We start from the raw sequence: 26229 nt of genomic DNA, 5'->3' as shown, positions 1-26229 counted from the left end.
ACCCAAGGAAAGGGTCGTGGGAACCCCCAATTTACAGCTGGTTGGTCAGAAGCACACGCAGGTGGCCGGCCACCCGGATGCGTGAATGGTATCTGAGCCCTTCCCTTTGGGGCCTGACGCTAGCTCCAGGCAGAGGGGGGTCAGAATGCAGCGAACTGTAGGACACCTGGTCAGGGTCCCCCAAGACTTGGAGAACTGCTCGGTGGTGTGGAAACAGTACAACAAAGGGGCGCCTGGGTGGCTCAGTCGGTGAAGCGTCCGACTTCAGCCCGGGTCACGATCTCGCGGTCCGTGGGTTCGAGCCCCGCGTCGGGCTCTGGGCTGATGGCTCGGAGCCCGGAGCCTGTTTCCGATTCTGTGTCTCCCTCTCTCTCTCTGCCCCTCCCCCGTTCATGCTCTATCTCTCTCTGTCTCAAAAATAAATAAACGTTAAAAAAAAAAAAAAGAAAAGAAACAGTACATCAGACAAATCAAGGGAGGGTCTGATGCAAATAAAATCGGACAAAGGTTGCAGCTCAAGACCCGTAAGCCCTGGGCCCACTGAGCCCGCAGGAGGTTGTTGCCACATCTGCGCCCCAAAGAGCCTCTGGGGGATTCACAAAGGACGTGCCCCAGCAAGACTGAGCCGCGGCAGGCCAGCAGCCTGTTTTCTGCAGGCAGGTTCCGGGCCGGCGCCCACCCACTCCTCACTGCCCCCCAACAGACTAACTTCGCCATACTGCACACCCCGTCCCCCAAAGCCAGAGGCCCCGTGCCCCGCGCGGGCAGTGCCAACATCCTGCCGCTTCCTGAGGGGCCAATTTCCCAGTGACGGGAACGCCTGTCCTGTGACAGGAGACAGGAGAAAACGCAACGTTTGAACCTTAGGAGTGAGGGGAGAACAAGTCACTAGCAAATTCGGCAAGAATCTATCAATCTACCTCTGACCCTAGGCCGCCCAGCCATAAACACGCCCGAAACAGGACAAAGGGCAAGGACAATCCAGGGTGATTCCTCCGCGTGGACCCCGGGAGACAATAAAAAGCTAGCGACCCCACCCGCCGGGGACCAGCTCTCCCTCCTTTTCTCAAAACCCAAGAGCATGGGGGCTCCCTCGTGGGGGTGGGGATGGCCTGTGCCACCCTGGACCGGTGCGGAAAGAGCCCCCCCACTGATTGGTGGCGTGGAAAGCTTCCTGTGTGTGCCAGGAGTGAGCGTTATCCAAACTGGACAGAAGAGGATTCTGAGGTCAGAGAGGTCCCCTGACCCAGGCTCACACCAGCCTGCGGCCTGGGCTCACACAGACCTGGCCGATGACACCTCATCCCCCAGTTCCCCGTCGCTGAGAGAACCATGCAGTGAACGCTGCACCCTCACGTCTGCGACTGAGCAGTGGCTCCTGTCAGCCGCACACGCTCGCTGTCTGTCCACCTAATGCTCTGGAGATCCCTTCTGCGAAACGCCAGAACCTCCGTGGGACTCCATCCTGAAGCCCTGAGTGAACGTCGCCCTAGATGTCCGCACACCACTCCCTCGCTTACGGTGAGGTTAGACAGGTTAGCATTCCCAAGCCTGTCTGGTCCCTATTTAAATTTCCATAACTGCCCCAGAAACGAGCTAATGAACTTATAAAAAAAAATTGGAAACACCAACGAGCCATCTTATTTACTCACCTCAGAATCATCTTTAATGTTGTCATGTTTCCGGCTTGAAGAAATATAAGCAACTAGTGAAGAGAGAAAGAAAAAACAGGGCATTCTAGGCATTGTCAGGAATGGAGCCTGACACACAGGGGAACCCAGGGCCCCTCGATCCTCTGGAGACACCGGTGGCCCAGGCCACGTCTGCAGCATTCAGGGCGAATCACGGGGTGGCCACAGCTGACCGCACAGTCATAAGAAAATGCAGCTTCCTGGTCCCACCCAGACCTGCTGACTCTACACCTCTGTGGGTGGAGCCTGGGAACCTGCATTTGTGACACATGTTCTCAGCGATTCATGTGGAAGTAACTCTTCAAGAAGACTGTGGTATTTAGCTTTCCAGACACTGTTCTTAGAGTGTGCAGATGGATAGGTGGGCAGGCGGGCAGAAGAGGGGATGGCGGGTGGATGGATGGTGGAGGGATAGATGGATGGATGGGTAGGTGGGTGGGTGGGTGGATGGGTGGATGGATGGATGGACGGACAGAAGGAAGGAAGGAAGGAAGGAAGGAAGGAAGGAAGGAAGGAAGGAAGGAAGGAAGGAAGGAAGGATAGGTATGTGGACTAATGGACTGATGCATAGTTGGATGGATGGGTGGGTGGGTGGGTGGATGGATGGAAGGATGGATGGACGGATGGTAAGTGGATGGATAGGTAGGGGGGTTGGATGGATGGATGGTGAGTGGATAGATGAGTGGACAGGTAGACAGATGAATAGGTGGGTGGATGGGTAGATGGACAGTAAGTGGATGGATGGTTGGATGGGTAGGTGGGTGGGTGGGTGGGTGGATGGATGGATGGATGGATGGACGGACGGACGGACAGACAGAAGGAAGGAAGGAAGGATGGATGGATGGATGGATGGATGGATGGATGGATGGATGGATAGGTGGGTGGGTGGACTGATGGACTGATGCATAGTTGGATGGATGGAAGGATGGGTGGACAGATGAGTAGATGGATGGGTGGATGGATGTATAAGGGGATGGATGGGTAGGGGGGTGGATGGATGGATGGATGGATGGATGGACGGATGGATAAGTGGATGGATAGGTAGGGGGGTTGGATGGATGGATGGTGAGTGGATAGATGAGTGGACAGGTAGACAGATGAATAGGTGGGTGGATGGGTAGATGGACAGTAAGTGGATGGATGGTTGGATGGGTAGGTGGGTGGGTGTGTGGGTGTGTGGGTTGTTGTCTGCTTTGTGTGAGCTGTTGTGCTAAATGCTTTATCTTCTGTGGTCTCATTTCATCCTTCAAGGACTCTCAGGGTGCAGAGCTCACATTCACCACTCGAGGGCAGGGACTCTTCCAAGCTCTCATAATAATCCACAGACTTTGGGAGCTCAGAGCTAAGCCATCAGTCCAACTAGTATTCAAAATCATTCTCCGAACGCTTCTTACTATTAAACAAAAGTCTCTCCCCCACCCAAACCCCCACGAAATCCCACAGAAACTCAAGAACCACCTTGACAGCAGGCCTTTCCACGGATGGAGACCAGCTCGACGCAGCAGCCTGCCCAGGGTGGGTGCCACCATAAACAACTTCTAGAACTCCCACGGTCGGTGCCGAGGGAAAACGCCCACCCCGACTCCTACGGCAGCCACTCCCAGAGATGTGCGTGCCCACAGAAGGCCACCCCACCCTGCCATCTCTGCCCAGGATGAGGGAAGGCCCTGGGGACATCCCCAGCCCCGCAGTGAGGTGTGGTCAGAATGGCGGGCAAGCAGGGATTCCGGGGCGGAGAGCCCGGGCTCCACGAGTGGGAAGAAAGCCCCTACTTCCATCGGTGTTCTCAGAAGGAAGGTCCACGTTGTCCTTGTCGTCTACTGCAGGTTCTTGGGAAGGCATGACAGAATCCTGCGAAGACATGAGCATTACAAAGTGACCAGTCAGGTGTCACAGTGTAGCTTCTGGAGATACCCTGTGACTTTCTAGAATCACCTCTTCTGGCATACACATTGTAGCGTGTGTGACAATACATGTTACACAAGTGTACCTGGTAACATTGTTGCCCTGGAGGTGGAAAGACCCACATAGAAACTTCCTGAGTCCACAGGCAGGGTGATCACTCAGCACCTCACACTGTGACCTTTCCAGCAGGTGCTTTAAAAAGCAGGGCATCTGTTCATAATGCTTGGTAGTCTCCCTTGCCCCCATGGCTGCATCAGAGTCCCAGGATGCTGAGGTCACCCCGCCACAGCCCCCTATTGGCGGACACCGGGCTCCAGGCATTGGCATCGTTCGGCCCCCAACTGACTACATCTGTGGGGATGGCCTCGTTTCTTAGGCTGACGCGGACCTATGGGACCCCACATCCCAGGGCTCAGCAACATCGGGGTGCGACAAGGTCTGGACTCTGTTCTAGTCCCATCAGGGGTGACGGCCAGAGGCCCAGGAGCATGAGCGAGCCTGGACGCTCAGTAAGGAAACGAACAGCATCTCAAAGGGCTGGGACTCCGACTCCAGGATCGCGGGCGGGTGGTGAGGGTCCCACGGCGCAGGTCCTGGCGTGCGGACCGTCATGGCGCTTTCCCCTCTGCTCTGCTCGAGAGCTGCTTCGTGCCTGGGGCCCACAAAAGCCTTCCCTGGCCCCGCACCTTCGTGCCAGAGTGGCGGCGGGCACCTGAGGCCCACCACACGCGCGCTAGGGGCTCACAGGGCTCGGAAGAGGGGCCCCGTCCCAGCCCCTCCTCTTGCCTCGCTGGCGGCAGGACCCTATTTGACAGAGGGGGACTGAGGGCCGCCAGGGTCAGCGTGGGCAGTGGGCTCGAGGCTGGCCCCACCCGCGGGCCCCCGGGGCCCAATCTGGCCCACACTCACCATATGCCTTTTGCAGGTCAGCGGGACGAGCACGTGGCAGCGTTTATGGACCAGCAGCTTGCAGTTGATGCATCTGTAGCCCTGCCCCGCGAGGCCCCATATCCTCTCGCTGCACCGGCCACAGTACGCTCTCTGCAAGGACAGCGGCCGTCACGCCGAGGGCCTGGGCGCCCCTGGAGCCCGCGCCTCACTGCAGGGGACCCAGCTCAGCACTGGGGCACGTTGCACCTTCCCCGATGTCCCGAAAGATGACGGGGAGCTAGACAGGAGGTGGCCCAACCAGTGGGTCACGCCGGGCACCAGGCTCTGCCCAAGCTGGGGGCCCCCTGCTTGGGTCCATTCCCAGGCCGGGGGAACCATGGGGTCCCGCTCTGGCAGGGGTGACAAGACCCCTCCACGGGCAAGGCCCCCCCTTACTTGTAGGGACCGGAGGGGATTCCAGCCCTTGCTGGGTCGTGTGCCGAACAGGGTGGCGTCCCGTCTGGTGCAGTGACCCAGGCTGAGGGGGCCGCGGGGGGCATCCACACACCTCCCCCGGACGGCCACAGAGAGACTAACTCTGCCTGGCATTACGTGTCGCGTGTTGGCCGCTAGGGGCAGCCTGCGATTGCTTGGGTTTTGGGAGTTTTAAAGATTTTTCCGCGGTCAATCTTCGTTCTTCAAGCTCTAAGTAGCTGAAATTAATGGCAATCGTCAGCTGGTTTGGTGATGTTTTCCCCACGTTGGGCTGTTGAAAGGGCACGAAGATGACTGTGTTCAGAAAGCCGGTCACACGCGTGGCCGCACGTCTGCCGGGTTCCCGCGACCATCTTTCCTGGCTTGAACTCCCTGGCAGGCTTTAGCCTCTTTTTGCCGTTTTTAACAAATTCCCTTCTTTTGAGAGAGTCTCTGCTCCTGGAGACAACCGTGAAGGACCACACTGCACTGTAGTTCGTTCACGACGGCTGATGGAATCCTCTGATGGGTAGACTCGGGCGGGGGCCGGGGGGGGGGGGCGGATCGGGGTGACACGGACAGGCCGTGGGCCTGTGCTCCGGGCCACGGGCACCAAGAAGCCGACTCCTCGCCAGCGAAGCACCGAGCTCGGAAACCAGGGCCTGAGGGGGCTGGTCCTGGCACACAGGTGCCCCAACCACGTTTGCTAAGGTTAAGCAAACACACACTCACACACCCCACGTCACTTTTAACTCCGGAAACAGGAAAGAGAAGAACTTATTCCGAGTCCTCCCTGTTGCCTAAAGCGTCTGTCCCACGAGCTGGCAGGCACAGAAGGTGGGCCCGGCGGGGAATGGCCTGGACGGGGCGCAGTGGACGGCCGCGGGGGCCACGGTCTCATGCCGGGTGAATGCCCAGCTTCGCATTCAAAGGAGGAGCTTCAGGTATGAAGATGGGTTTCACTCTCTTCTGCGTGTGTGTCTGTCAAACACCATTTACGAAGCCGTGAAACAAAAGCACCTTCTTACGTAACCCACCAACACGCGCAGCCTTCCCATCGTCACCCCTGAACAACCTAATCTGCAACGCTTGGCTCGCGGATAGGGGCAAACTCACAGCCGATCGGTGCCTTTGCGAGGTAACACATTCCTTCCCAGAGATGAGCAGGGGCCGGGCCGGGCCAGCCGCTGACCAGCAGCAGCGTGCCCTCGCTTGTCCGGAGAGGCTATCACACGTTGGCAAGGGCTCTCGATCTCAGACCTGTGTTTGACTTGTTAACACTTCAGGAGACATCACGAAGAAATAAAACAAAACCTAACCCCCGAGCCACGATTCTCTGAAATTCACATGAATTAATAAGTTAATGGGGTAAAAACATTTTAAGTCTCCTTACACACCACTGAATCTGGCCCTTGCTCGGATTTCACATCAGCCGTTCTAGTTTTTGGCCATATTGAGCTCTCATCTGAGGTCGGAGCCTTTGGTCTGGGTTTCTGCTGCTTCTTGGGGGGTGGGAAAGGCGGCTCCCACCAGGCCCCAGACCTGCTCCTCTCGCGGCCTGATGGTTCAGCCAGTGGTAACTCCAATCCCTAGTCCAGGGGCAGGCCAATGAGGACCACCACCTGTGTTTTCCAAACAAAGTTTTACTGGAACAGGCCCTCACTCGTTTGTCGACCCACTGCCTGTGCACACACACTATGATGGGGCGGTGGCTGCAACAGAGGCCTTGTGGCCCGGCAAGTCTAAGGTATCTACTCTCGGCTCTTAACATGGATTTAACAGGAATTGCTTGCTAACCCCTGTTCTAGTCGCTGGGACCAAGAAGCTTAGGAGAAATCCTCGACGGGCATTTGCCAGAGATGCTCACGCCCCGGGGCTTCCCAGGGCGGGACTCTGACCATCAGTCGCATCCTGCAGAGGGGGTCTCGCCCTCGTGCCCCCCCATCCATGCCGCCCGTGTCTCCCGCTCCAGGACGGAGGTTTTCATTTCTTCTCCAGAAACTCGCTGGATCTCTCCCTTTGATTCACCGATGGAACCTTTTCTCATTGTTCTAGAAGAAACGTCACGTTGACGGCAAATAACGATCCAGGCAGGTGCCTCGGGAAGATGGCCGGCGGTGTGACTGAGTTCACTCACTTTCCGCCCTTGAGTTGCCGAGGAGGACGGAAGAAATGACCTCTTGTGGGCTTTTTGCCTGTAGGTCTTGCCGATTCCTGTAGAACAAAGCGCGGGGCTCTGCAAACATCCTTTCAAGTGACAGGTGGAGTTGAAGTGCACAGCCCTGTGATTAACACAGTGAACGGCACGGAGCCAGCCTCCAGGGCTCAGGCAACGGGACGTCGAGCCAAGGACAGTCAGGCGGGAAACCAAAATTGGCAACAAATTGCGCACACATCTGCCTCCTCATCTGTGAACGACCAAACGATCTGAGTCGAGGGTCTTTGGACAGGCTCCCTTCTCCCTCCCCGTGTGTGGGAAAACCCACTCTGGGGCTCTGGGGACAGCGGAACATGTATAACAGGGTGGGAACGGAGAGGGGCAGGAGGGGCAGGCAGGGGAAAGCAGAGTCAGGGTCTGCACCCTGCAATCAGACAAATGGGGTTTTCTCCTACAATCTGCAGGGGGGGACAAGCCGGGCCCCGGCCTGTCTTGCTGGGTGGGTGGGCTTCGTCTCAGACCGGTGAGTCAGCTGTGATGAAGAAATGGTGTTTCACCAGCAGTCAACACGGGGGAGCAGGACGCCTAGAACCTTCTGTGATATCCCGAAAGGTGGCTGGTCCCATCTGGCCGAGACCCCTCTCTGTCCAGAACCAAGTTGGTGCCCAGATGTGCAGAAAGAAAAGCCTCCTGGCCACAAAGCTGGCCGGTAAAATAAACACGGGGAGGGGGCGGCAGGTGCTTCGCATCCTGAGAGTTGGGATGTTTCCATTTCTTCACGTTGTGGGCAGCCTCCTTTCATCACAAAAGTTCCCGTCCACACCCAGTCAGTCCGCGTGCGTCCGTTATTGATGCGTGTGTGTCCGTTATTGATGCAGCCACACCTCTGTCCTCAGGCACTGGCTTGCTGGTGATGGCTAACCTCCCCCAAGACACCCGACATTCCTTGGAGCCCGTGCTCTCCCGCCACCCACCTCGGTTCCCGGGGTCTTTCTCATTCCTCACAGACGTGCCCCATTCTTTCTTGGTCCCTACACGGTGCCCTGGGTCTCCCCTGGCTCCAATCATCGAAGAACCCACGTTCAGAGTCCCAGTGACCAGAGCACTGCACCCAGTGGGGGGCAGCAGGTGCATATGTGACGGGGGCACAGAGGAGGGGCTGGATAGTCGTCCAAGCCAAGAGACAGAAAGTAAGACAGAGCATGTGCTCTGAGAGCATGGGGGCGGGCGCACCGGGCACAGCACTCAGCAAGTGCAAAGGCCCTCAGGCGAGCACGCGTGTGGCTGCTGGAGTGGGTTGAATGGTGTCCCCGAATTCACGTCCCCTTAGAACCTCCAAATGAGGCCTCATTTTGAAAAAGAATTTCTGTAGAGATACTTAGTTAAAATGAAGTCATAGTCGATCAGGTGGGGGCTAATCCCGACGGACGTCCTTGCGAGAGAAGAGAGGCCACGTGAGGACAGAGCAGACATCGGACTGCAGCAGCCACAAACCCAGGACCGCCACAGCCCCCGGGGGCTGGAAAAGGCTGGAAGGATGCTCCGCTAGAGCCATCAGAGGGAGCAGAGCCCTGCCCACGCCTCGGCTTGGGGCCTGTGGCTCCGCAACTGGGGGAGAAGGACTTGCTGCTTTAAGCCCCGTCTGTGGCGCGTGGCTCCGGCGGCCCCGGGACGTGAGGGGCCTGGGCCAGTGAGGCACCTGCAGGCACCCCCTCCCCCCTCCCCCACTGTGAAGCGGACCAACCACAAAGCCACACAAACCACATCATTCCTGCCGAATGCAACAGCGTCCTGAAGAGGAACGACGGGAACGAAGGGCCGGGCAGCGGGCCCGCCTGGGTGGCAGACACGGGCGTTGAGGGGGCCCCGGGGCACACAGGAGGTCCTCGCGGCCAAGAGCACACGCTGCGGCTGGTGTCATCCCAGCAGAGCAACGCCGAGATGCACAGGCTGCATCCGTCAAACAGCCACCACGTGCAGGAAAGGCCTGACCAGAGCCTCACCGCGGCTCATTTCTGGAACCCGCTGGCACGGCCTCCGCGGCCCCGCCCACCCTCCGCGGAAGGGTCCTGCTCAGGCCGGGCCCCGCGTCGGCGGCACTCACCCTGTTAAAGCGCTTGGCCTGGAAGAGGTGGCCGTTGGCGCGGTGCAGCTTTCTCCATCTTCTGGCTCCGCGGCGGTAGACGGACTCTAGGGAGGATAGAAGACGGGTAAACGACAGCCCCGCGGCCACCAGTGCCCCCCCCACACGAGGACAGGAGCCCGGTGGCCGTCAGCCCGCGGTGACGGCCGCTCCGTCCAGGGGCTGGCGCGACGGTGTGCCCGGCGGCCACCCTGGCAGGGAGGACAGCAGCTGGGCGGCCCCCGAGAGGGTCCGGCCAGAACGTCACTGGAGGCCAGCCCACTTCCAAGCCCTCCTCCTTGTTTTCCTTTCCACCCTCCTTCCTCCGGGCGTGGAAACCAGGCCCCCTGTTCCACACTGGGATGTGGTTCAGAGGGGCCATGAGCTCACGTCTCACCATCCACAGAGGGGCTGCGGCTGCCACGTGGAGTCCACGGTCAGCCAGAAACACAGCATTCGGCCGGGCGACCTGCCCACCCGGACACACAAGACCCCCTCCCGGTGTCGCCGGCCTGACACATCTCGGGGCAGAGGTGGGGCAGACAGGCCGGGCACTCGTGCTGAGTCGAGCGTTACCCAACACGTCGCTTTCAAAACACACGTTCACCAATCTCGACTTGTCAGAAGGACACTGCTGATCAAAAATGCCAGAGCAGTTGGGGAACTAGAGCCGCTCGTTTGATTCTTCCCTAAAAATGCTCATAACTCGCTCCTTCCAAACACTCTGAGGCAAACGCTGACAAACAAAACACTCAGGATACAACGGGAAGCTTTGTGCTTTTATAAAGTTCCGCAGTGAAAGCCACTTTCATGAGCCGTGGAAGTGCCACGAATATACACCAATGTGGAAACTGTAACGGAATGTTTTTAAAACAAGCAAATTAGCAGCTCTGGCTGGACGACCACTTGGAGCCTGCTTCCCTCCCTTTAAGCGGGAGACCAAGAAACAAGAAGTCGGATTCCTCTGCGGCAGGAGCCCCACAGCCGGCGGGCAGCTGGGGCTTTGGCAGAGGCCCACGTGCTGCCCAAGGACCCCTCAAAGGTTTCCCGCCACAGGCTCTCAGCAATTCCCGGACAAGAGCAGGGCCTGGAGGGAGGTGGCACTAGCCTCCACCTTCCTGCTCTCCCCCTGCGAGTTCACACCTGGGCTTCAGGCCTGGAGTCCACAGGAGGCAGTACCACCCTCAGTCTACGTGTCCCTTGCCCCTAAGGAGTCCCTGGTGGCCTCCAGGGCCTTTGCCCTGCTGACAAGGTGTGTCCAGCCACACCCAGGCCTTCCAGGCCACCTGGCTTGGTTTGAAGGATGCCTGGCTGGCGGTGGGTCTGTGCTGACGTCCACAAGACTGGCTATCCCTGTGCATGGTGATCACATCCCCTGCCCCTCCCCGGATGTGGCATTCACAACCCCCAGGTGTCCTGAAGAGAGAAGGCACTGAGTGACAGACACAGACCAGGGGACACAGAGATACAGAGGGAACTGACCTGGCCTGATGGGGACACACCAGCACCAACACTCTGGCTTTCTTGATTCCGGCCGACTTCCACACAGAAAATATGCCCTAAAATATGTCTAAAAATATGCCCAACTGGATATCCCTCAAATTTGGTTAAAGTCGGCCAAAATAAGACACACAAAGATGTCCTAGCAGAGGCCAAGGGGCATTAGGGAATGCACAGCAGGCAGGCACACTCACCGAGGGGACAAGACCAAGGGCTGCACGTGGCCCGCATTGGCCTCACTCCACACACAGCTCTGTCCCCTCAAAAGACTAGAACTTACACATGAGGAGCAAAACGACAACAAATTCTATAAGGAAACGTAGGAGAAGATCTTACTAATATGAAGGCAAGAAAAACTCTGAAAACACAAAAGGCAGTAGAATAAGGAGCGAGTGCACCTGAGTGCATCAAAACAAGCACTCATGTTCATCCAGAGGCCACCAGGGAAGCCAAAGAGAATCGGCCTACAGTATCGGCACACACACGTGGTGAGGCTTCGTGACTCAGGATCCACACACAAGTTCCATAAGTTAACAAAGGAAAACCGTGAACAAAAGACAAGAACAGGCATTCCACAGAAGACAGACAGTGAATGAAAATGACCAGAAGCCCCACCTCGTGAGTAATCAGGGAAACCCAAAGGCACCTCGGTATCCTTGATGCCTGAGCAGTGGGCCCAGGTTAATCTCCCACAACCCTGAGGTACAGCAACCTGGAAGCTGCTTATTCTCCGAGAGGGGGGCTAACATAGCACCGATATTTGTGGGGAGGAACATTTGCTTCCTCCATGACCTAGCGATTGCATTACTCCTTGATCAAAGCCGAAGAGAAACTGTCGCACACGAGCTGGGGGACATTCAAGCACGTCTGAAGATGCCCAGGGTCACAGACAAGAGGATGGTAAATGGACGCGGTGAGCGTGCGGCTGCACCACAGAGACCCGACCGGCGGTAACACCTGACTTGAGCCACCCGCAGCATGACAGATACATCTTCGAAAATCAAACTACCTAAAAAGTCAATAGAAAATGATATATTGATACGTATAAAATGGGCTTTAGGAAACGGTGCCACTCTTACACAACTACAAAATAGACAAAATCAACAACAAATTGTTTTAGGATCCATAATCATGAGATGAAATTGTTCTAGTAAGTGAAAGACCAATGCCAAGTTCAGGACAGTGTGGCCTCCGGGCGACAGGTCACGGGGGTGGGTACGGGTTAAGCTCTATCCTGGCTGGAGGCTATGGGCACAGCAATTTACAATTTCAGACTTGGGAGGAACGGTGCAAACCGCAGGCAGGCCCGGTGCCCCTCTGGTTGACATCGGACGAGTGTGTGGCGCCTTCGTTACCCCCAACGAGCTGACGCGTCAATTAAGGCACACGCTCTGCCCCACTAACTTTTCCCTGACGCGCTGCTTCTGGCCCAGACAACACCCTCAATCCCACACGGCATGTCGTCCTTCCGCGGACCCGCTGGTGGTGGCGGTTTCTCAGCCGGCCCCGGTTTTGACGACCTTGCTGGCCTTGAGGAGCGCGGTCAGACTCAGGTGCCCGCCTGGGGGTTTAGCCTGGGGCTTCTCTCACGACTGGACTGGGATTAGCACTTCCTTAACTTCTGAACCAAACTGAGAGCCTTTCCTGGAAAACCCAAATTCCCACGGTGGCAAACACCAAAACGCCCAACGCTTTCGAAGCTGAGTCTTTACTGGAACGTTCCCCAAGTGCAGGGCCGGACGCGGCTGGATGGAACCCACTCTGCCCTCCTGAGCCCCTGATCTCAGAGGTGACGATGGAGGCTGTGGGGGCCCAACGGTCCCCTCCCCTCGAAGGCCACGGCCACCGACCTCACGGGCCACCAGCTCAGGCAACGGTCGCGTTCGCAGGTCCTGGGTTTCTGCCCGGAAGGTCACGGCCCTTATTCCCGATCCGAAGTGACAGGCACGGTTCACAAAGGAAGAAAAGAGCCCGTGTCCTCGGAGAGCACGTGCGTGCAGAGGCGCGGCTGCTCTGGGGAGAACACGGGCCCCGCGCCCCCACTGCTGGACCACCTCGTCCCCCTGATCCCGGTGCCCGCGGAGCCCGCCCACAGACGCGTGGGGGGCCCGCGTGAGGCACGTGGAGCTCGCCCACAGTCCTGGTGGCTCCCGGGGTCCCGTCTCGGCTGTGCGGTCAGGGCCGAGCTCCGGGCTCGGGGTGTGCCCTCCGGGGCCCGTCCTGGGCGCCGCAGACGTGGCATCGCGGCAAAGCTGGGCCAGCTCCGGGCGGCGCTGGGCCCGCGTGGGCTGCCCCCACCCCCCACCTCAACTCCAACCCTCGGAGGAAGGGCTGCTCGCCTTTGAAATTCTATAATTAGGAGGCTGTGGGGAATTTTAACGAGCTCGGTTTCTATGGCAATCGAGCGTCTGGAGGGCGCCGACGAGAACGGCGAGCCGTGAGATACGCCCTGCGCCCCGCAGACCCGGGGCATGGCGTGGGGCGTGCCGAATGTCACGGCCCCTCTCGTCCCCGGGCAGCGGACCGCGGCCTGGGGTGACCAGCTCAGCCCCGCGCGGCGCCTCGGAACCGGGTGCGGTGAGAGTGGCCGCACCACGTGGCACATGTCAGGGCACAGTGACTGGATGGCCAGATGCCCCCGGGGAGGCGGTCCCACGTTGGCGACGAGGCCCCAAGCGAGGCCGAGGTGGCTTCGGGCCGCGGGGTGGGAGGTGGCGTGAGGTCGATACCGGGGTCTCAGGGCAGAAGGGGCGCTGCTCCGTCAGGGAGAGCGACCTCCCCCGCGCCCTGGCTCTGTGCCCCCGAGGGCGGGGACTGCCGGGCTTGGTCTGTGACACAGGACAGCAGTGACAAAGAGCATGTTTTGGGCTAAGACGTCTGAGATGCCCTGGTCACTCGGTCATCCAGGACTGTGTGCAGAGCTGGTGTGAGGGGACAGAGGCGGGGGCCGGTGGCCCTGCCGGGCCGTTCTCTGCACCACATCGCCCCACCGGCGTCTGGGCTCACAGGACACTCCCGCCAGGTCACATCCCACTGAAAGGCTCCTACTGCGTCCTTCACATGACCTTGTGCAATAGCAGCTTGGGGGTTCGGGTGGGATGTCAGCCCGGCTGTGGGGAAACTGTGGGGCCGCTGCACAGTCTGGCAGGTTCTGAGGGATGAACACACGGTCACCGTGCCAGGGGCTGGGGCCGCGGGGTGGGACAGGCACAGGACACAGACCTTGTGCACCTGAGGGGTGTCCCCGATCACAAGGCTGCCTCTCAGCATCTCCTTCCAGCTGGAGGTGTGGGTCAGAGGGTGCTGAGCCGTGGAAGGTGGGCGAGGAACCACAGGGACACAGGTGGCCATGGGAAAGGTCTTGGGACCACACAGCCGGGAACCACGTGATGAGGGAGGCGGGTGGCCTTCTCGGGTCACGTGAGCCGCAGTCCTTTTCCCCGCGGAAGTGTCACACCTGCCTGGCTTCTACCTGCACGGCAGGGGCTACCTCCTCCCCACAAGGACGCAGCACAGGACACGGCCTTGTGACAACACCACCACGAAAGGTCTAGATAAGTACACGGGAAACACAGGTGCTTGACTGGCTCGCACGGGAGCGAAGCCGCTGCCCGCATCTCCTCATCCCTGCAAGCAGTCAGCACCCTCGGGGGGCACTAGAGACACACACAAAGCGGACAGAAGACTGTCCTCCTGGAGCTGACGGCAAATGACGATAAACACCATGAATATTTAAACTAGGGGACGAGGGGATGCGGAGGGGACAGCTGGGCAGTGACACGCCATGGGGGGTGTCCCAGTAATCATGGGGTCAGCCCTTGGGACGGGCACCCGGACGTGCCCCGGGGCAAGGCTTCCTGGCCCATGGCGTGTGCGAGGCACTTGTCATCATAAGTCCTGGGTGCCTTCACTGGGAGCACACGGGAATGGGGCCACCCCAAACCTTGTCATTGTGCGGGCGGGGAAGGGCGCTGATGAAAACAGAGCAGGGCGACCCCCAGTGATGTCCTGGGTCCCCGGCAGTCACATGACCGAAATGGCCCGACCAGGCTGCCGAGAGGGACTCCCCTCCCCGGGGCAGGAGCACCAGGCCGGGTCACCACTGGCTGGGTGGACATGACAGGGGCAGCATCCACATGCCAGGAGGCCACAGGAGGCAGGAGTGAGCCGGGTTCTACCGGGCCCACGCGGGCACCCCTCCCCCCCGGACACTGCCCCCCGGTTCTAGGCTACTCCGCGGCCACACCCGCTGGCAGACCCTGGTTTTAAAGCTTAAATTGCGTGAGCGCCGCACAGCAGAGCCTCTCCAGCAGGGGGAGTGGGGACGCACTCGGGCTGGGTTGCCAGCACCTGCCAGCATGACATCCCTGCCAGCCCCCTCTCCCCACGGCCAGGACAGCAGGGCAGAGAAAGCCGGGTCACCGAGGAGGGGACGGGGAGGCGCTGCCGTGTCAGTGGCCGGGGCAGGGGACGCAAAGCGCTCCTCCTCCAGGGGGAAAGGCGCCGCGGACAGACGCAAGCGACGGGGACACGCAGGACGCCCGCTTCAGAACCGATCTCTGATTGGCTCTAAGGACCCAGCGAGGTGCACGCGTCAACCATGGTGATGGAGCACCCATGGGGGCGCAACCCCTTTACCGCCGGGAGGACAGGGTCGTGGGCCGCCGAGGGGTCTTCACAGCCGCCCTTCCTCACCGAACACTGTCCACGTCCGTGAAGAAGACCAATCCTAAGAGGTGTTTTGAGCGAGGAGTTGTAACAGTTCAACTTTCGAATAATTTCATCACAAATATCTTAACGTTTGGTGGTACAAATCAGCGTTTAATGAAACAGCTGACCGAGGGGTCCCTGGGTGGTTCAGTCAGTTAAGCGTCCGACTTCGGCTCAGGTCATGATCTCACAGTCCGTTGAGTTCGAGCCCCGCGTCGGGCTCTGTGCTGACAGCTCAGAGCCCGGAGCCTGCTTCAGATTCTGTGTCTCCCCATCTCTCTGCCCCGCCCCTGCTCGTGCTCTCTCTCTATCTCTCTCAAAAATAAATAAACATTAAAAAAAAAAAAAAAAAAGAAATGGCTGAGCGAAATTTCTGAAAGAGTCTATGGAAAGATGTATACCAACTTCCAAGTAACCTACTGCAAATACACTCATGCGGAATGCAACTCTTCCCTGTGTGGGGGTTTTCCTCTGTGGATTCACTTTTACAAGCTGCTCACAGCTGCCCGGCGCCCCCATGGCTGCAGCAGGACCAGCCGCCCCTCCCACGACACCTCCCACGACACGGGAGCCAGAGCCAGGCTCACCAGGGAAGCGGCAGCTCCAACCAGGAGAACGGGCACCGCGGACGGGCACCCGCGTCCAATCCGGCCTCCAAAAGCAAACCACGACAGCAGGAAAACCACCATGGAAAGTGCCAGGGCCTCACAGTCAGACACATGAGCAGATGAGACGATGCCAGGAGGAGCGCTGTGTCCCCAGGGCCACCTTGTGTCCTCAGGTTTTTTTTTTTCAGTGTTTATTTATTTTGAGAGAGAGTACGGGGTTGGGGGGGCAGAGGGGAGGGCGGGGAGAATCCCAAGCAGGCTCCGCACCGTCAGCGCGGAGCTCTAACTCACGAACCGAAAGATCCTGACCTGAGCTGAAATCCAGAGTCAGACGCTTAACCGACTGAGCCCCCCAGGCGCCCCGTCAGGCTGCTTGGTGAGTCCTTGGAGGCCAAACAGAAAGGCCTGCAGCTGCTGGGCAGCCATCAGGAGACAGAAGCCGGGGCTCAGCATGCCCAGGAAAACCCAAGCCTAAGGAAGGGGCGCAGCCAGCGCCAGCGCCCCTGGTGACACAACACCAGAGACGAGGGGGCGGGGAGCAGCCAACAGTGACTCTCGGTCTGGAGGGTGGAGGTCTGAGCAGGATCAAGGCGCAGGTGCGGCGGTCCCCGAGAGGCCTCCTCCTGGCCCGAGGACGTTCTCGCTGTGTGTTCACAGCAGAGACAGCTGTTGGGCTCTCAGAAGGGCAATGATCCCATCATAAGCGCCCCGCCCTGTGACCTCAACTGTCACCTCCCCGAGACCTCATTTCCAAACACCATCGCGTTAGGGGTCAGGGCTTCCGTATAGTTTGCGGGGACACATTCGGTCCCTGACATTCTGCCCCGGTCCCCCCAAGTCTGTGTTCTTCTCACATGCAAAGTACACTCGTGCCACCCCACCGACCTCAGGCCTCAACTCATCCCAGCATCACTTCTTGCCGTCCACGGTCTCGTCTCCATGAGGCACAGGTGAGACTCTAGGTACGATTCACCCGGAGACCAGACTCCCATCCAGCTGGGGACCTGTGACTCCAAAACAAGACGTGTGCTTCCAAAATACAATGTGGGGACACGCCTGGGATGGCCGTTCCCGCTCCAAAAGGGAGAGACAGGAAGGAAGGAAAAGGTGCTGGGGCCCGAGCGCACCCACAACTTAGCAAGGCAAGTCCCATTAGATCTTAAGGCTGGAGAATAAGCCCTTCTGGGCCGATGCTTTGCCCTCAGGCCCACCGGGGCGGCATCGTGGCTCTGTCCTGCGAGGCTCCCTCGAGACCCTGCAAAGAAGGGAGCTTGCAACCAGCCTGCAACCAACCTTCGGGGCATCCAGTGGTTCCCGAGCTGCACAAGTTCAAGGCCAGAGACCAAGAGGCCAAGCAAAAAGCAGCTGCTAAAAGAAAAAAACAAAACCCAAAAGACAGCCCAGGTAGACATTTTGGCCGGCTCTTCGTACTGGGGAGACAAGAGCCGGAGACTGGGGTTCTGCCAACCCCCGGACCTTCTGGGTTGACGTTACTGAGAGACATATATGGAAAAGGGGCAATGGGCCAGCCTGAGCTGAATCGAGGTGATTTGCCCAAACTCCGTCTGCCAAAATAAAATTAAATTATCTCATGAGGAAAATAACATCGTTCAGAGTGCCTACCTAGTTTTTCAAACACAATATCTGATACTCAACCAAAAATTACCAGGCAGGCCAAGAAATAGAAGCATACTGAATAGTCTACAGAAATAGACTCAGGTGATTCAGACATTCAAATGTATTTAAAAAGATTAGATGAGAGAATTTCACCATCAAATGAGACCCAGAGAAAAAGAAGCCCTAAAAAATCCTAGGATTTCAGAAATTTAAAAGCAAAAAAGAGTAATTGATGTTAATAATTCAGGAGAAAGATTTAAAAGCAGATTATACCAAATAAGACACATCAGTAGAGAATATCCAGATTGAAGCACAGAAGGTAAAGAAAACCAGGATGGAAAAAAAAAAATACAGAAAAGAGCATAAGAGACAAATGGGATATAGTGAAAAACTGTGGGTATGCAGTCCTGAGGGAAGAAGGCGGAGTGAATGGGGCAGCAGTTGAAAAGATACTGGCTGACATTTTCCAAAAAGACAAAAGACATTATACCCTAGATCCAAAAAGCTCTATAACCTCAGTTGGGATAAATTCAATACCTCCCTCTCGTTCACAGGGCTGCTGAAATAGAAGAACAAAGACCACTTTAAAAGCAGCCAGGAAGAAAAAGAGAGAGAAAGAGAGAGAGAAGCATCACCTTCAAGGGAACAAGACTGACAGGTGACTTCCCGAAAGAAACAACGTACTCAAAGTGCTGGGAGAACCCTGACTGCCGACACTCGTGCACCCAGCGGGAAATAGCCCTCCAAAATGAACGCAAAACACATCTTCCACAAACAAAACCAACTAATTATCAGCAAATCTGTGCTAACAGAAATACTAAAGGGGATATTTCAAACAGAAGAAAAATGGTCTCAGACATAAACATGATCAGGCAGGAAGAAATCGAGCACATCAGAAGGTTATAGAAACAGGTAAATCTGAATGAGCACCATTTAAAACGATTATTAATGGGGCGCCTGGGTGGCTCAGTGGGTGAAGCGTCCAACTTCGGCTCAGGTCATGATCTCACGGTTTGTGAGTTCAAGCCCTGCATCGGGCCCTGTGCTGACAGCTCAGAGACTGGAGCCTGCTTCGGATTCTGTGTCTCCCTCTCTCTCTGCCCCTTCCCCACTCGCACTCTCTCTCTGTCTCTCAAAAATGAATAAACGTTAAAAAAAATTTAAAACAATTATTAATGATGATTTCTGGGGTTTAAAATATATGTGATATCCACATGCATGACAATAATAGCATAGAAATTGATAGGGGTTAAATATAACCGAAGTGTTCCAAGGTTCTTGCCTTACCTGGGAAATAGTACAAGTATTTAATTTAAGGTACATTCCAAGAACATGTTCTGTAATTTCTAAGGCAGCCAGAATATTTAAAAAATGTATTTTTTGAAGTATTTCTAAACAAAGCTAATAAAGGGGGGAGAGTTCGGAATACTAACACTTGACTGAACCTAGGGCAGGCGAGAAAGGAAGGTGAAAAAGAAACAGATGGGTAGGTTGTAAAATGAAGAGTAAGGTGGCAGATTTAAACTGTAACATTTCAGTATCACATTAAATGTAATTGGACTAAATGCTTCAATTAAAAGACACGGACTGTCAGCCTACACTAAAAGCAACTTCTGCTAGTACAACCTGTTTTCAAAATATGATACAGAAGAGTTGAAAGTAAAAGGACACCACGTAAACACTATGTTCTCCTCCCCCCTGGCATATACAGGTGCTAGTATAGTTATGTTGATGCTGGACAAAGGAAACTCGCAGGCTAACGGTATCTTTCATCTTAAAAATTTAAAGATGGTAAAAGTATCAATCCGAAAAGCAGATATCATGATCCTAAATTTGTATGTACCCAATATGACACAAAACACATGATGAAAAGCTCACAAAATTAAAAAGAGAAAGACAAACCCAATAATTTAATAATATCTATAGATATTAAAGATATTTTAAAACATAATAAAGCTACGAGCTTTCAATAAATCTTTAAAAGTCCTTCAAAACATGACTAAAGATGACGAGAGAAGAAACACAAAATTTCAATACTTGCTTTCTATTTTAAAAATTAAACAGCTTTTAAAACTTTCCCACAAAGAAGACTCCAGGTTCATAGAGCTTTACTGGTGAATCCTTCCAAATAATTAAGTTAGGACTAATATCATTTTACGTAAAATGTGCATAAGAATTAAAAAAAAAAACATTTAACTTTATAAGGCCAAACTACCTCGGTGTTAAATTCTGACAATAACGTTACAAAAAAGGAGGATAATAGGCCAGTCTCTGTCACAAATAAGGTTGCAAAAACACCAAACAAAATGTTAGCAAAGTGAATCCAGCAAACTATAGAAAAGGTAAGCATCACAATCAAACGGATCGCATAAAGGGAGTGCAGGGGTGGGTGACGTTCAAGTCAATCAGTTAATTTGCCTTATTAATAGAAAAAAAGAGAAAATTATGTCAAGAGACAAAGGAAGCATTTGATAAAATCCAACACAATTCGGGACAAAAACTCAACTAGAAATAAGACAGAACCGCTTTAATTTGATGGTGGGGATTTTCAGAAGGAAAAAATTCCCTTCACAAACATCCTTAATGGTGAAATTTTGCAAGCTTTCCCCAGATCAGGAGCAAGAGGCTGCTGGTTGTCACCACTTCTGTTCCACATCGTTTGGAAAGGTAAACACGGCCAGTGCCAGAAGGCAACAGGTGCAGGGTTGGGAGATGGAAATAAAAGTTATTCACCGACAGAATGATTGTCTAGGAAATCGAAAGGTGTCTGCAGATGAAGTGCCAGCATTAATGTGTGAATTTAGCATATTCACAAGGTCGCTGGACAAAAAGTCAACGTGAAGCAACTAACTGCATTTCTCAATACATTTCTATCAACAAATAAGTTGTATGGAGAACTACAAAAGTAACATCACTTAACATGAAGTTAAATATCAGTGAAGTGCTCTACAAATAACATGCAGGGCTGCTGTACAAAAGGCTATAAAACGTTACCGAGAGAACGTGAAGACCGCACAAGTATATGCTCGGGGTTTGGAAGCCTCAATATTGTAGAGACGACAGTTCTCCCGTGTTGATCTATAAATTCAAATGCAATCCAAACTGAAACCAACCAACCAACCAACCAAACAAACAAACAGTCTCACTGGGTTTTGGGAATTTATAAGCCAATTGTAAAATCTGTATTGAAATTGAGAAGGCAAAGAGGAACCAGGAAAATCTTGAAGGAAAATAAAATCAGAGGACTTACAACGTACGATATGAACGGTTATCATCAAGCTGAATTAAACCAGTGTGATGTTGGTATAAGAGATCAACGGGCAGAAGGCCAGAAACAGGTCCCCACACACAGTCACCTGATTTATGACAAGGATGCCACTGAAATGTGGTGGGAGACAGACGGGCTTCTCAAGAAATGGCCCTGGTTCAACTGGTTACCAGCAAGGATGCAAACGACCCTGACCCCTACCTCACACCACACACACAAAGCTCACTCACAGGAGTCACAGGAGTCACGGAAGCTTGCAATCGTGGCATGAGAGAGCATGTTCAGGTCCTTGGGGCAAAGAGGCATTTCTTCAACACACTACCAAAAGCACTAATTGTGACATAAGAGTCCATTTTCTGTTCCTCAAAAGAATGAAGACGCAAACCGCTGGGCGTCGGAGCAAATTTGTGGTGATCAAAGACCTCACAACCAGAATACATGCAGTGACCCTACAGATCAATAAAAAGGACGCACAGCCCAACTGGGTTGTTTTTAAACACCCCAATTTTGGGGCGCCTGGGTGGCGCAGTCGGTTAAGCGTCCGACTTCAGCTCAGGTCACGATCTCGCGGTCCGTGAGTTCGAGCCCCGCATCAGGCTCTGGGCTGATGGCTCAGAGCCTGGAGCCTGTTTCCGATTCTGTGTCTCCCCCTCTCTCTGCCCCTCCCCCGTTCATGCTCTGTCTCTCTCTGTCCCAAAAATAAATAAACGTTAAAAAAAAATTTTTTTTTAAATAAAAAAAAATAAACACCCCAATTTTGAAAGTACGCAGAAGACATGGGCACATCACAAAAGTGGATCCTGAGAAAAGTCCAGAAGTATGCGGGAAGAGGCGATGAGGAATGCAAAATCGAGACCAGAATTTCATTTCGTTTTACATCGGCTCCGCTGGCACACCTGAAGACCTTGGCGACACCCCCACGTGCTGGACACCCCCCCAAAGCCTGAAGGGGTGTGATGAATTCACACTCATCACGGTGGGGGGCTGGTGCACACGTCCTAAACCCCTGCACTCTCCAGAGTGACAGAGGGAGGGTCTTTTGCACACTAAGGAGAGGACTCATGTAGCTTCACAGAGAGTGAGGCGTGACTGGAGGGCTGGGACCCCACACCCAGCCTCTGGGGAGGGGAGAGGGGCTGCAGGCTGAGTTCATCACCAATGGCCGAGGATTTCATCATCACAGCTCTGTAAGAAAACGTCCCCAGCCGATGAGGTGTGAAGGGCCTGCAGGCTGGTGCGCCCGGGGAGGTCACGGGCATCCACAAGCCGAGGCCCGCACCTCACCCTCTGCAGCTCCCCCGTCAGGCTGGTCCCTGTTGTACCCTTTACGATACACCAGCAAACTGAGGTGTCCTCCTGAGTTCTGTGAGCCATTCTGGCACATTCCTGAACCTGCGAGGGGGTCTTAGGGACACCTGGCTGATAGTGGCTTGGTTGGGAGTATCGTGGGACCCTGACAGGTGTCTGAAATCGGGGCAGTCTTGTGGAAGCAACCTGTGGGGCCTGCGCTAACCCCGGGCAGACGGTGTCAGAACGCAGTTCAATCGTACGACACTCGACTGGTGTCACGTCCGGTTGCTGGTCTGGAAAAAAATCCACACGAGTGATGTCCGGAAACAGGGCGGGGTGTAAACCGGTGCAGCCGCTTCAGGAAAGATGGCAGATGAAACACGGCTGGCCGGGCCCAGGCCCCGAGGCTCCGCGCACATCCACCAACACGGACGTGTGCAGCAGCTAAAAATTGGAACCTTCGCGAGCGCAGCGGGTAAAGTCACAGTGAATTCACGCAGTGCCCGACAGGGCAAAGGGAATGATGAGCCAGAACCTCATCCGACACTCTGGGGAAGTCACACTGACGGGATGCTGACTGAGATCCTGTAGGATTCCACAACAAAAAGTTCGAAAACAAGCAAAACTATCTGCCGGGGCGGGGGGCGGGGGGGAGGCGCCTGGGTGGGGGGTATCGCCTATTCCACTGGAAGCTGACAGGGACCTTGTAAAAACTCATTCCGTTGAACACTCCAGACTTTACGGTTTCCGGAATGCTTGATTTTGGTAAAAAAGCAGAAAGAAAATGGAGAATGGAGGCACCAGGTCATTTTCTTCCATGGAGAAAAGTTAAAACTCCCAACATCAGCACAGGCCCAAGAGGGACTCCCGTACTGAGTTCTTAACCTTGTCTTTGGCCTTCCCCCCCGCCAAGATGAACCTTCTGGGGCCCACACTCAAAACGCAACCTGTTATTTGGTCACCCTTGTAAGTACCCTTGTAAGTCTCATAAAAGCACCTCTGAAAAGAGCTCACGTCTACTGTATTCTTTTAGTGCAACGAAGGGTGCGTCTCTCTTGTTCCAGACGCGGCTTCGCTCACACAGTGCATCGACGGCACTGCCATGAGCACAGACACCCGGGACGCACACAGAAAACCCGCTCCCGGGGTCCCCGAGGCACCTCTGTCAGCCTGCGCTTCCTGTCCCTGCCGCGAGGGGCTGGGCAGGCAGGTTCTCTGCCTGATGTCTCTGACTCCCCAGCAGACACGTGACAGTCGTGCAGAGCCCCGGGTCATGTGTTTCTCTCACACCACCTGCAAGCCCCCTCTTCCCCGAAAGCCAGCCCCACGGGGCCCTCGACCTGGCATCCACCTCCCAGGGCCGGGGATGGCGGGCGGGCTCCCCGCGCCCACTCCCTGCCCCTCTGCACGCGTCAACACCATCATCTCCCCACCCTCAAACATCTGGGCACTGGGTCACCTTCTCTCCATCTCAACACCAATGACCTTGACCGGCCTCCTCCTCGGCCACACCACAGACCTGCCATCCGTCAGAATCACCTCCGGGGACTGGACCACAAGTACTTCTGTGCCCGCACCCCACGCCCACACCCAGCCCTCCCCCTGCCCCAGATGCCAGCCCAACCCCTCAACATTCCGCGTCTAATCTAAGAGGCCCAAAACTGGAAACACCACTATTGTGCGTGTCCCCAAGGGACACACAGACCTCAGAGACGCGCCCGGGGCTCAGGGAGGCGAGCAGTAAGAGAGTAAGAGGCCTGCCCTCCAGCTGCGGGAGCACAAGGAAGGGTCTGCCCCAGCTCATCTGTGAGAAAACCAATGGTGGTCCTCCCCTCTTGGGTGGAAATTTGCAAACCTCGAGGGACAGATGGCTGGATGGTGGCCGGATGCACATAGGTGCCAAATTTTTGTAAATTCTGTGTCTGAGGATCAAATCGTAAGGAAGAAAGGTTTTGGGGAAAGGACCTGGGCCCCCTTGAACAGGAGCCCAGAGAGGGTCTGGCAAGGGTGGGCTTTGTCCCAGGCAGAGCCGAGGTTGACACAGTGGCTTAAGGGAGTCCAAGGCTGAAGCGTGAGTGTCCCCAGAATCCTGCCAACACGCTGGCCTCTCTCTTACCCACCCCATGCACCCTTACTGCCACCTGAGCGCCGACATGAAAACAGTCCACATCTCATAACCCGAGGTACAGTGTGCATATGCCCAGAATCTGCCCTTGGGAGTCGGGGGGGTGGGCGCGCATGTGCTCTCCCGGTTTGTGTGACGATGACAGGTGTGGCACCCTGAGGAGAGGACCCGCATGGCCACGTCGGAACAGGTGCTTGTACCCCCAGCCCTGTGGGGCTCCACTCCCCACTTACACAGTCTGCCCCTTGTTCCCGTCGGGCCCAGCCCTCCCCATCCCGTAGGGCAGGGGTGGGGGGAGGGTTTGGCCAGTGAAGGGTTTGTGAAGGACCAAGGGCATCCAGGGGACAGTGGAACCTCGGAGTCAGGCCAGAGGCTTCGTTTGTTCCCCGAAGATGTGACCCAGCAGACAGGAGGCTAGGAAGTCACCTGACCGGGGGTGGAGCCCCTCCCAGGAAGCTGGTGCTGTGGAGAGAAGCCGATCTCTGTGCCTGGGCCCATCTGCTTCCTGTTCTTGGTCACTCCTGGGAGCCCTGAATAAAACGCCCTGTCCCGAAGGTCCCTGGCCTCTTCCTGGGCCACTCTGGCAGCAAACCCACACTCCCCCCTCACCCCAGCAGGTGACCGAGCCCACCAACCCTGCCTCTGGACATTTTGGACTCACCCCCACCCCACCACCTCCGGCCTGCCCTGGTCGACCACCGGACATCAGGCTGCCGGCACCAGCAAGATCAAGTCTCAGGGACGCACTTGGCCCGCAGGCCTATGTCAGGACATCCCCGAAGCCGGCCTGAGTGTGAGCTGACATCAACCATCAAGGTCACTGCTGTCACCTCCCCTTCCCTCCGACTCACATTCCAGGGGATTGGCTCCGTGCGGCTGGCACCTGCCGGCCACCTGGGGTTGCTCAGTGCAGGTGTTGTGATTAGCGTGTTTCAATCCATTACTACCTTGGATCAGAAGAAGCCAGAGAGGAGGAAGGGGTAGGTATCATGGGCTCCACTCCACAGAAGCCAGTGGAGGCCACCCAAGGCCAAGGGTCCCCTAGGGATAGCTAGAGCTGGCTCTCAGGCTCCCACTCCAGGAACCCCACCAGTGGGGACAGAAATCCCCACTTACAGGCCTAGAAGCTCCCATGTTCGGCTGAACGACGGCCCCCAGAGACGTCCCCATCCTAGTCCCTGGAAACTGGACATCACCTTACAAGGCAAATGAGACTTGGCTGCTGTGATCAAGTTAAGGGCCCTGAGATGGAGACAATGGGTTGGCCCAATGTCATCAAAGGTTCCTGTAAGAAGGGGTTGGGGGGTGAGAGTCAGAGATGACGGAAGCGTGCGGGGTGTGCCCCTCACTTGCCTCAGCCCCTGGCGACCTGTCTGCACCAATCACGTTTGTTCCAGAGACCCAGCATGGGGTCACGCTCTGGGGGCCTCAACTCAGGGGACATCCCATCTCACCACGGTCACCAAAGCCACCGCCAATTCCCTCACCTCCTCTGTTCAAGCTGTCACGAATGCCAGGGACACAATAGTGGTCTGCCAAGACCGGGAACCCAGAGGTGACGACAACGTGGCCCCAGCTCCAGGGACCCAGAGGCGGTAAGAACATGGCTTGGCCTCCAGAAGCCACCAAGGTCAGTGCCTGGTCCCAGGGATGGGAGACCCCCTAACCTGAGGTACGTGGAAAGCACAGAGGTAGGAGAGGCCAGGCAGGCTTCCCGGAGGAGGGAACATTTGAACTGAGTTCTAAGGATGAGGTGAAGAGAAGATCGGACGAAGGGCGGGCTCGGCACAGGCTTCCGCCAGGCCCAGGAGGACCACGGGCCCCGCAAGGGATCCGCAAGAACTCACGAGAGGGGTCTACCTTGATCCCTTTTTCTCTGAAGCGCTACTTA

At 55.9% G+C, this 26229-nt stretch overlaps 1 protein-coding gene across 3 annotated transcripts in view; it reads right to left on the bottom strand.

The window, feature by feature from the left end:
• Positions 1-26229, bottom strand: part of PRKCZ (protein kinase C zeta) — a 100029-nt gene that overhangs the window by 24189 nt on the left and 49611 nt on the right. For all 3 annotated transcript variants that reach the window (XM_023257963.2, XM_045034939.1, XM_019836008.3), the window contains 4 exons: positions 9203-9288; positions 4506-4637; positions 3464-3542; positions 1653-1705 (listed from right to left, as the gene is read on the bottom strand). In XM_023257963.2, coding sequence (XP_023113731.1) covers positions 1653-1705; positions 3464-3542; positions 4506-4637; positions 9203-9288 — 350 coding nt within the window. The remainder of the gene's footprint in view (positions 1-1652; positions 1706-3463; positions 3543-4505; positions 4638-9202; positions 9289-26229) is intronic.

The sequence above is a fragment of the Felis catus genome, chromosome C1, assembly GCF_018350175.1.
Source record: "Felis catus isolate Fca126 chromosome C1, F.catus_Fca126_mat1.0, whole genome shotgun sequence".
Classification (NCBI taxonomy): Eukaryota; Metazoa; Chordata; class Mammalia; order Carnivora; family Felidae; genus Felis; species Felis catus.
This window is presented reverse-complemented; position numbering and strand designations above follow the sequence as displayed.